A 12427-nucleotide genomic window follows, 5' to 3' on the forward strand; every position below is an offset into this window, starting at 1 on the left:
TGGTAGTCTCATTTCTACTCTTCTGTTCAGTGGAAGTGCAACACGTAGGTCCTGTCCATATGAAGACGGTTTCTGTCGTATCCACAAAAGTTTTGTATCAGATAGGCCCTGGGGCGCCGTAAAGGGGGGGATAAATGTGACAAGTTCATGGGGCCCAGCATTTGTGGGGGGCCCATAGAGCAGTGGAGGGGGTCCAGTGGATACAGGTTAGAAGTTTCGTGTAAGGTCTGCTGTATAATAGAGGCATAGAAGTCGGGAGTCGGACATTGAAAGCATGTTAAGTTTGACTTTCGCTTCACGAACAGCGTTAGTTATGTTACTTATGGACCAGACCCCCACACATATAACTGCTGCCCCTACCCCATGTACACCCCACACACACACACAATTGCTAGCGGCGCTCCAGGATAGGCCTTTCGTCCACACAAACCCTACGTTCTCAGTCACTGAAACTGCACCTTTTTGAAACCAGGTCCCAGAGTGGATAAGTGTGAACATTAGTGATGGGACTTTTGGTTCTTTGAAGGGAACCATTCAATCAGGAGCCGTTGACTGAAAAGAGTCGTTCACCAGACTGGCTCTTTTATGTTTTTTGCATTATTTTGAAACACCAATGTTTTAATGACTAAATAGGCTACATGTGATTGACATTACATTTTAAAGGTGTTTAACTGGCACGGCAGTAAATATTATCTTACCGTAAAAAAGAATAGTTAGTTCAAATGTGTGGTCTAAATCCATGACATGAGAGGTGACATGAGGCAAATGCTGGAATTTGACAAAAAACATCACGGTACATTATGTGGACTAGTCTGTAGCCTAAAAATGAATTCGTATCATCTATGACTGTGACATTTCGCCTATTCCACAAGTACAGTTGGGTGCTGTGTTTTCAGATGGCGATGCAAATTATTTATTGACCCAGACTTGAAAGATATATATTTTTTGCAAATATTGCCAGTTGCATGCCCATCTTTTCTTTCTGAAAAGTGCATCCAAATACTCCTCCTTTTTCTTTGGCTCATTATTCAGAGGTGCTCACTCACTCACTCTCAAACTTTTCTTTGCTCACCTCACGCTTCAAACTGTTGTTTTTTTGCTAACTTCTTGCCATGAGACATGTGCAGTGTGCAAGCACTCTTTTTTTTCTGCTCAAACATTCTCCTCCTGCCCAGTGCCTCCCCAGTGATGCTAAATTGACAGGCAATCGGACAGTCCCTCCTTAACCCTTTCATACATGAATTATGAGAACCTTAATCACAATTTTTTTCCTGAGTGTTTTTATCCCTCTTTAGACATAAAAATAATAATTCTGTTGATTTTTGTTAGCCTATTTTTATGGAGTTACAAAAATGTCCACTCAGGTGGACACCGTGCATTTAGTTTTAGAACCAAAGAAACATGTATTTACTGATATACTGTGTGAAAACTATGAAATAAAAACATTTTAATGCTGCTAATCTGATGTTTTCACACATTTAACATACCTGCATGGAGGTAATATGCAAAAAAAACCTATTAATTACAGTCTAATAACAATTAGTAGTTTTTTTTACTCTCAAACATCTTACTGCAGATCAGGTTTATGTAGACCAGCAAAGTTACAGTTATGGTATGAATTGCAGTGTATGTGAGGATGCGTAGGTGTCCACTGTGTTGGCTGATATGGAACTAAAACAACAAAATCCATGAATATACAAGAGAACACTTTTGAACACCTGTCCACTGAAGTGATCAGTGTGCATGAAAGGGTTAAAAAAAAATAAAAAATGAACGGCTCTTTACAAAGACTTGGTTCCCATCGTTCATTTCAAAGAGCCATGCAAAAGATTCGATTCGTTCGTGAACGTCACATCACTAGTGAACATGCCGGTTTCACATCTTCGTCTGTTTGACCGAACTGCAACTTTTCTAAAATGATGATGTCATAGCCCCACCTCTCTAACCTTTCACCCTGGAAGCAAGACACCACTTCACAACAACAACAACAACGATGCACTACAGAGCAGCGCTGGTGCTACAGCAGCTATTGAGTTTATGGGAAATATTGAATCCAAATCTTCAGCTACTCTTTCGTTACAATGAGCAATAAACAACCATGGCTAACAATCTTCACTGCATGCTCTTGGATCTACAGTGGAGAGTTGTTGTCATCGTTCTTCTTCTTCTGTAGCCTATGGTTTGTATACAGTGTGCAAGCTTTATGTTCATGCTCCACGTCTTCTTCTCCGTTTTTTGCAAGAGCTTTACAACGCCACATACAGGTCTGGTTTGATTTGTTCTACATCGTTTTCAGTCATTTTTAGTTTCATGTGGACGCAGATATTTCCTGAAACAATTCTGTGTTTTCCGTTCACTTTTTTGAAAGTGATTGGATTGGAAAAGATGCGGGTTCATGTGGACACGGTCTTAGTTCAGCACATGGCTTCACATCAAACTGGTTCTAAAAATGGTACACAGGCCCGATCGTACATTCAAGCTCAGACTCTGTTAAGGGGTTTATGACCTTAACGACCATCTGCATTATGTTTGAGCAGATGTTCCTGAGTCTCTAGAAAATGTGTCAGTCTATATAAAGGCTTTAATCTGCTGTAAGTGTGCTGCCTCATGTAACATTTATGTGTCCTTATGTGAAGTTTCTGTTCTGGGAGCTGATTGTTCGGTCATGTTTAGCTGATTCCATTTCTCAGTTAATGTTAGCTTGTGTCGCAAACTCTTGCAACTGTAGAAGAGAAGAAAGAAAAACATGGAATAACTCAAGAATGAGGATTTTTGTGGAACGACAGTCCTCCGTTGCTGCTACCATGGATGTACGCCATCAGCTTAGAAGGAAAGTTAGCGAAGAGGTTCCAACACTGACTCCATGGAACATGAGCACACACTGACGTTACATCGTGAGCCTTTAAAACTGAGGCAAACTGACATTCAGAACAAACAGCAACAATCCCTGAGTGGATGGAAATTATTGTTGGACTTCATTCTTAAAATATGCTGCTGATTTCCTGGTAAAAGACATTCTATTTTTTTCATACAGAGCTATGTCATCCAGTAAAGCACTAATATTCTTGCAATAACAATGCAGTATGGCTTCTGTGTGTGTGTGTGTGTGTGTGTGTCCAGGGATTCACACAAAATCCGTACAAAGCTGACTACTGCAGTTAACCATACTTATGATTTTTGGTCAAGGAAGAGACTAGCAAAAACCGTAAGTTGATAGGACCAATATTTTTGGAGATATTAGTAATTGTGGAATACAGTAGCCTGTGGCCAGAACACTTTGGTGGTGACTACTGGACAAATGTGTTACATCATGCATGAATACACACCAGCATAAAAACTACCACATCTACAGCCCGTGGCTCCCCACAGGTCACAGACTAGTCTAATATCAGACTATTATACAGCGTGTGAAAGTTTTGTAAATTATCTTTGTGAGATAAACAAAGATTTATGCAACTGTTAATCTACCTGTCCACAATTATCTAATATAAGATTATCATATCCTGTGTAGATCAGTGTTCTTATTTCATATATCGGCCAATATCGGATATCGGCTTTTTTTAGCCCCCAATATCGGTATCGGCGTCAGCCCCAAAAATCCCATATCGGTCGAGCTCTACTATTACATACTGTTAATATTGTGTCTATTCATATTTGATGTCTATTTTAATTTTTTTTTTTTTTTTTTTGACTTTTAGTTCTATTCTTATTTGACTTTTTGTAAAATTTTATATTCTATTTCCAAATCTTTTACTTTTTGTAATTTTATATTCACTCTATTCTTATTTTCTGACATATTGGATTTTTTATAATTAATACTGTTGCACTGACTGGAGTAGCACTCCTAATTTCATTGCACCCACAATGACAAAGGCTATTCTATTCTATTCTATTCTATTCTATTCTATTCTATTCTATTCTATTCTATTCTATTCTATTCTATAGTGTTATGTAATGGAGGGTTAATAGAATATCTTTATTGTCATTGTACAGGTACAACAAAATTGAAAGTGCAATCATCTTTACGTGTCATTAAAGTATGAATAATGTATATAAAACAGTATAAAAGCTAAAAAAAAAACAAAAAGAATCAGAGACATCATGGTTAATATAAAGTTAGAAAAAATGAAGTGCACCCTAAATAACTATCAATAAATTTTACAAAATATGGGAGCCTCATTTACACTGCATGAATGTGTTACCTGGCCTGGAACTTTAAATACATTTTAGGTGTTTATATTATTATTGACCTGTTTTTTTATTTATTTATTTACTTTAATGGTACCAGAATGCACTGTCTTGACTCTCTTTTTTGTGTGTTTTGTTTGTATTGCCTTTTTTTTTTCTCCTTGGGTTCTGTTTGTTTATCATGTCCAGTGTCAATCTCTGTATCATAAATACATTACTTGAAATTATACATGTAATATTTGTTAAATGAAAAGTTCTATAAATGTTGAAAAGCTCTAAAAAATAAAGTAAAAATAAATAAATAAATCAAAGAAAAATATAAAAGAAAAACCCTGATGGCATAAGTATCTAAAAAAGCCACATAAAATAAGTGTCACTGGAAGTATAAAACCACAACCAACATTATTAAAAAGACTTTCGTGGAACTTTAGTCTCTTGAACTTCCATCCCTTCATATTTTGGTCCATCTCTTCTCAGGAAGTGTTATTGTCCATCTATGAGGGTTACGGTCAGTTTAAAGCCCTGGAGGTCTTTGTCGTCGCTGTAGTGAACTGTTCTTCAGACAAATCGGCCTTCACGCTGACCTCACTGTAGTGAGTATGTGGGCTGTGACGTCTAGAGTTACCACTGTCATACTTACATGTTAGCCGTGTCGCTGTTGGTGTGGATGTCAGGGTTTGTTTCCCGACCTGGATCCATTTGCTGACAGTTATGTCCAAAGTGATAGATAACGACGGAGTGTAACTTTAGCCGAAAGCACCAGACTTATAACATGCAAAACCAACCTCACACTAGTGTTCTTCAAGCACCGTGACCTGATTATCCAGAGTGATTTGTCATTATTGTTGCCAGAGAGGTTATGTGATCACCTCCATCAGTCTGTTATTACATTATTTTAACTTGTTTTATTTATCTGTTTTTATTTGATTTTCATGGTTTTTTTTATGCTTTTATGAATTTTTATTGGGTTTTAGTCTTCTGTACAGCACTTTGGTCCACTGTGGTTGTTTTAAAGTGCTTTATAAATAAAGTTGGATTGGATTGGAACATGAAACAAAAAGACAAAGAACATCAACCCATAAAGACCCAAACAGCCGCTGGCAACCAAAAGCATCTACTGATCTAAACTGTTTAATACCTGTGATCCACTAAGCCTATCAATACATGTAAATAATTGGTGTCAAATACAGTTCTTCATCTTTACATGGTCATCAGATATGACCCATTTGGATGTTCAGAGGCTCTGTAGTTACCATGGAAACACCATCATCTTCTACAACCTATGAAGTTTGATAAATGACACTGAATGGACATACTTGATTTTATGTTCAGTTATTGATATGTTTGAAGAAAAAGTCACTATTTCTTAAATTTTCTCTATTTTTAATAAAATAACCCTCAGCTTTTGTCCAAAGTTTTATAAACATCTACATAATCAGTGAATTAAATATAGAAAAATACATGATTTTGACTGAAAAAAACACAAAATACAGAGGATAATATAATAAATGGTGATCAATCACTTAAGAAAAGTTGAATATAGTGGAAGAAATATTTTGGAACTGCCTCAAAAGTAGCTCTGGGTCTTTATGGGTTAAAGCAGGTCCATGAAAGAGAGCAGAGGATGGATTAATACTTTCATTAACCTGGAGCAGGGGTGCCAAACTCGTTTTAGTTTAGGTTCCACATTCAGCCCAATTTGATCCCAAGTGGGTCAGACCAGTAAAATAATAATACAATTGCCTATAAATAATGACAACTCCAAGTTGTTCTCTTTTTTTTTTTAGTTTAAAAAAGTAAAATTACTTGAAAATGTTTAACACTCCTTTCACAAAAAATGTGAATAACCTGAATAAAAATGAACAACCTGAAATGGCTTAAGAGAAGTAAATGTAATTTTAACAATATTCTGCCTTTTATTAAATGTTTTGTGAATTTGCACAAACACTGTGATCTATGAGTTGTACGAACATGTGCAAAGGAGAAGCTGACGCATAATATTTTTTTTCATAGATTTTCGTTTGTTCATGGTTGTTCATGTTTTTCACATTTTTTAAAGGATAGTTTGCAGATGTAAACATTTTATAATACGATTTTAATTTTTTTTTTTTTTTTAACTTTAAAGGGCTCATATTTATCTAAACCAGTGTTTCTCTAAAAGTGGGTCGGGCCCCCCCGGGGGGGCGCAGAGGCTTGCCGGGGGGGCATGGGATCATTCCTAGGTGTTTATTTTTTCTTCAGGTTGGAACATGTTGCAGGTGGAACTAATGTTTTAGCGTTGGAACACCCTGGACTCATTTTAGGGACGTACAACAAACAAATCTACTGCCACAGTGATCTGTCACTGGACTAGACAAAGAGTTTAGGTTTGGAGAGTGGACAAGGACTGGACTGGAAAAGAAAAATGTGCAATGTTTCTGTTTTTGCACAGTTTGTACAGTTTGCACTTTAATTTTCTCAGATGTGCTATGTAAACGGGCTCATTGCAGCCACTGATATTGTTAAAATGTTCATCTTTGTTACCAAAATGTGTTTGTTGTTCTAAAAAAAAAAAATTTACCTTATTGTCATAGTTGTAAGATAATTACACATTTCCTATTTTTATTTTGAAAAATAATGTCTCAGGGAGCAGTTTTGTTGAGTTCATTTGTATTGTTCAATCAAAAATCTAAGTTATTTTTAATTTGCACAACAAATTATTCAAGGAAAAGCAAAAAGTATTTTTACAATATTGATGTTTCTTTCAATAAAAGTAATAATTGCACCACAGGTACAATGTTGTTGGGCTTGAGGGGGGCTTGGAGATTTTTCATGCTCCAAAGGGGGGCCCCAACAGAAAAAGACTGAGAACCACTGATCTAAACCCACTTTTATTAGTCTGTGGTTCATTTATTTGTGTATTTGGACTCTAATAGTTCATGCAGTTTGAATTTGAACCCTCCAGCTGCTGCAAAACTATCTTTATATTCATTTGGGCAAAATCGAGTGGATTTTGCTACAGCCTCTTTTAATTCCTGCTTAATTTGTTACGTTTCATAACTAGTTACATCACGACATTTGCACATATAAGGTCCAGACTTCTGATGAACATTTCTCTGAGTACGACATAATTGTTTATCAGCAGCAGCGGTTGGAGTAAAAACTGAAAATATGTCCAAACTTTAAGCCAGTTACCTAAAATGTTCAGTTGTTGGTTGAACAACCTGGAGGGGGCGGGGCCTGAAGTGGCTCATTTGCATTTAAAGGGCCAGCACTCCAAACCACCTTTCTGGTGTCATTAGTCAGAAATATTGCTGAAGATGGACCTGTGGAGTTGAATGAATGAAGAATTCAGAGCCAAGCAGAGCATTTACAGTTTATTGAGACCACAGGGAAATGTGGGAAAATGAAGAAGTCCATTTAAAAAAGCAAAATATCACTCATCTAAAACATAGACATTGGAAGTAAAAAGTTTGAAACTGACATTATTTATATATTATGTTATTATTTTACTGGTCCGGCCCCCTTCAGCATTTCACAGGACTATGAGACAAACCACACATTAATTGCATTTAAAGAAACTAATCCATTTGCCCCATCTTATTATGTGAAGTTCAGTTTGCAGCCTCAGCATAAATGTTAATCTCTCCATTTTGTGAATTTCATCAGCAATTTTCAACGAGTCCTCCAGCACCAGTGGATCAAGCTGAAGCCATTTACTAGGGATTTTTTTTTTTTTTTGCTGCTACCGCCATTCATTTTAAAGTAGAATCATATGATGGTGAACATAATTGATCATTTGATTCAAGTTTTTCTTCTTCGTTTTCTCTGTTTGCAGATGGCTTCGGCAACAGCAACCTATGGACAAAAAGAGTCCTCAGACCAGAACTTTGACTATATGTTTAAGATCCTCATTATTGGGAACAGCAGTGTGGGAAAAACCTCCTTTCTATTCCGCTACGCCGACGACTCCTTCACACCGGCCTTCGTCAGTACAGTGGGTATCGACTTCAAGGTGAAGACCATCTACAGAAATGACAAGAGGATCAAGTTACAGATCTGGGTAAGACGTCCGGAGACATCTGGGGACATCAGGCGTGAAAAGAGACAGAGATCTATGATAGAAGCGTACTTATCCAGTAAATGTAAGGGTGGAGCTGAAGCTGGAGGTGAATGAGTAATCGATGGGAGGGAAGTGTTTCAATCGTATCATCCTTGAAAACACGTCGAGAGGCCTCATGTTTGTTCAAGGACACAGAATATTTGAATTTACTTTTAGGGAAATGATCACATCAACATCCTCATCCTCCAACTATACTACATGGACAAAAATATTGGGACACATCATGGCTTCAGCTGTATTTTTTTATTTTTATTTTTTTTTAATTTAACCTTTATTTACCACAGGCAAGCAATTAAGAACAGATTCTTATTTACAAATGCAGCCTGATCAAAGAGCAATGGCTCCTTGAGGGGAAGGGGGTGAGGAGGCTAAAAGTAAAAACAAGGTTAAACAGTTACAAAAACAAATAGTTAATAAATAAATACATTACAACAATGACAGTGAGACGTGTAAAAGACAAATACTCAACAGGTGCAACAGTCAACTAAAATTTGTTCCAGGTTCCAAGATATCCTGTTCATGCTGATTTGAGATAAAAATATCAATATTTCTTTAAAGTTTAATAGGAGATTTTTATTCCTCAGTGAGATGTGAAGAAAGTAGATGGTTCATTGTGGTAGAAAGTTATTATTTACAGTCAGAAATTTAGAGGTAGAACATTTAAAATCATAGTCATGAGCAAACAAAATTAAAAAAAAAAAAAAAAAAATCAATGTTTAGAGAAATTAAGGAAAAACAAAAACATCTCTGAGGCATTTTGGAAGCAAAGATAATTTAACCCACAGAGACCCAAAGCATTTACTGATATAAACTTCTGATCCACTAATCCTATCAGTTCATGTCAATAATTGGTGTAAAATGCAGTTTGTCATCTTTTCATGGTCATCAGATGAGATGAGATGAGATGAGACTCCGTAGTTACCATGGAAACACCGTCATCTTCTACAACATTGATTCACCAGTAAAACCCATGGAGCTGGATCAGTGACAGTGCATGGACACACTGGGTTTATATTCAGTTAATGAAATATTTTACAGAAAAAGTCACGTTTTCTTCAGGGTTTTTTTTCTGTCTTGTTACAATAACCTTTGACTTTACTCTGAGCTTTTATGAACATCTTCATGATCAGTCAATTAGACAAAGGAAAATACATGATTTTTACTGGAAAAAATGCTAAGTTCAGAGGATGATATTATAATAAATGGTGATAAATCACATAGGAAAGGTTAAATAGAGAGAAAAATTAATCTGGGAACTGCCACAAAAGTCACACTGGGTCCTTATGGGTTAAACTAAACTCACCAATGCAATGATATTTATCTCAATATAAAACTATATTATGACATTTGTTATTGTTTTGTATTCCAGACCCCTGTTAGAAAAGAAACACCTGAATTCCAAATGTCGGAAAAATTTGTCCACATAGTGTACCTCATGCCTTTCTTTTAAAGCCGTTATATTACGTGTTATTACATATTGTTATACAATCTGAATTTTCACATAAATTTTAAAAGATCTATCAGTCTGTGGAGATTATGCTCAGGCCTGGCTTTCATCAGTCATAATTCATTTAGTTACTTTATTAAGAACTGATGCATCTTTTTAAGTGAATTTTCTGTTCTATTTAATATATAACAGTGTTTTGGGACAGAAAACTATAAAGCTTGGATACTATATTACATATGTGGTTACAGGGTTTTTGTAGTAGCACATAAATATCATGAATGAGCCGCAGAATGTTTGCCTCAAAACCTGTAGGAAAAAATAGAATCCTTGCACTTGGTTTTTCAATTAACCTAATTATAATGTATGTTTCCTCCTGAGACATGCATAAAAGCCTCTGTACAAAATAACAGCAGAAGTTGTGTGTCAATGCCTTCAGGAGTTGGACCTCGTGGGAATGTGCACTGTTATAGCATCACAGAAACAAAAATACCCATCGCTCTAGCGTCAGGTTTAGCTCAGAGAAAATGGAGATTCCCATGTTCACATTCACATATTTTCAGTCCCATCTTCTAGTGGTCTAGTGGTTCAGATCCCTGGTTTTCACCCAGGCGGCCTGGGTTCACCTCCTGGTGTGGGAAACAGTGTTTTGGGTGGAACGGTGGTGGTGCGGTTTGCACTTCAGCTTCACAGCAATAAGGTTCTGGGTTGGGCTCTCAGTCAGACTGGAGCCTTTGTTGGGTTTAAATGTTCCCTCTGCATTGCACTGGCTTCCTCCAGTTTCCCCTGCAGTTACACCATATGGACAAAAGTATGTGGACACGTTGAATTCAGGTGTTTCTTTTCCAACAGGGGTCTGGGATACAAAACAATAATAACAAATGTCATAATATAGTTTTAAATTGGGATAAATATCATTGCATTGGCTAGTTTTGTTTAAATTGTTTAAGGAAACATTGGTGTTTATAAACTATATGGACAAAAATATTGGGACACATCATGGCTACAGCTGTAAGATGTCCTGTTCATGATGATTTGAGATAAAAACATCAATATTTTGTTAAAGTTTAATGGTAGATTTTTCTTTCAAAGTGAGATGTGAGGAAAGTAGATGGTTAGTTGTGGCAGAAAATTATTATTTACAGTCAGAGCATGAAAAATGTATTTGAAACTAAGAGGTAGAACATTCAAAATTATAGTCATGGATTAAAAAAAAAAAAAATCAACAAAAAAAAAATCAAGGCATTCTGGAAGCAACGATAGCAATTTAAACCAAACTAACCAATGCAATGATATTTATCCCAATATAAAACTATATTATAACATATTGTTTTGTATCTCAGACCCCTGTTAGAAAAGAAACACCTGAATTCAACGTGTCCACATACTTTTGTCCATATCGTGTACATACTGTGTTTGTTCATTCTCCTGTCTGTGTCCTGGACCACGGTGCAGATGAAGATCTGGAGTTGGTCTCCGAGAGCCTTCAATGGCAGCTGACTGCTCCTAATATGCTAAGTGCTAATGCTAATGCTAATGTGAATGCTAGGTACTGAATTGAAAAATCTTTAATGTCCCCAAAGGGCAATTTGATTTGCAACAGAAGTTTACATATCTCACATATCACCAAAACAAATTTATCTCACATAATGCAATAAATACAGTAAATAAATAAATAAATCATCATAGTTAACGGTGCATTGTGTGTGTATTACGGGTAAAATGCAGAGACCAAATTTCCCTACATGGACAATAAAGTAAGTTAACATCTATACATTTAACACATATGCAGCGTTGACTGAAAAGTTTACATAAACCCATCATGGATATAAATGTTCTGGCAGTTTTGGACTTTGAGCTAAAACTGTGTTTTATTTTACTTAGTATTTATAAAACATTCCTAATATTTAGCTAAATGTCTCGTACACATGACTAGATCCTCTTGTGCCATCGTTAAGGTTCTGCCAGAATTCTAGTTGCTCATCTTGGCAGAATTTGCAGATTTCAGCGTTGGGTTTCCTGGCACAGACCTGGGTTTGAAGCACAGCTCGCATATTTCAAACAGAGCTGAGGTCAGGAGTTTTGGAGATCCATTCCTAAAACATTACGTTAACCTGTTTTACAACCAGATTAATGTGTGTTCGGGGTCATTGTCCTGTTGGCCCGTCCCGTTGTGTCCATGTTTCAGTTCAGGAGCTGAAGGTTTAAGGCTATGTTCACTACAGGCCTGTGCGTTATGGGTTTTTTCTGTTGTTTTTTGTTTTTTTCAGAGGGTGACAGATTGGGTTTTCTTTCACACCTTGGCAAAGTGGCCACACTTTCAAGTAATCTGTACTCGTGGACAATTGTTTGAATTGACTTGGAATTGAAAAAGATTCCTTTGTGTAAATGTATGATTATCTTTCTTACATTTGCACTTCACTCTTGAGACTCAAAAACAATCAGAGAAATCAGTTAAAGTTATTAGGGCGTTAACTCTGATCCAAACTCACATAGTACCCAGATAGCAAATATTTTGGCAGTGTTCTGGCATACATTTGGCATTTTTAGCTTTCTTTTGGCATTATGAAAACCTTTAGGCTTAACTGTGGCATGATCAAGGTTATCCATAATAGATATGGAGGCACCAGCATGTCTGGTTAACCAAAAGACTGGGCAAAGAGCGCGATCAAGGATAGGGATGGTATGGCATG

General features: G+C 36.5%; 1 protein-coding gene across 1 annotated transcript in view; it reads left to right on the forward strand.

The window, feature by feature from the left end:
* The window catches only part of rab3ab (RAB3A, member RAS oncogene family, b), a 57790-nt gene that overhangs the window by 28888 nt on the left and 16475 nt on the right, over positions 1–12427 (forward strand). Inside the window, exon 2 of the mRNA XM_030131792.1 lies at positions 8006–8230. Within this exon, the coding sequence (XP_029987652.1) occupies positions 8006–8230 (225 nt within the window). The remainder of the gene's footprint in view (positions 1–8005; positions 8231–12427) is intronic.

Source organism: Sphaeramia orbicularis, chromosome 4, assembly GCF_902148855.1.
Source record: "Sphaeramia orbicularis chromosome 4, fSphaOr1.1, whole genome shotgun sequence".
Lineage (NCBI taxonomy): Eukaryota > Metazoa > Chordata > Actinopteri > Kurtiformes > Apogonidae > Sphaeramia > Sphaeramia orbicularis.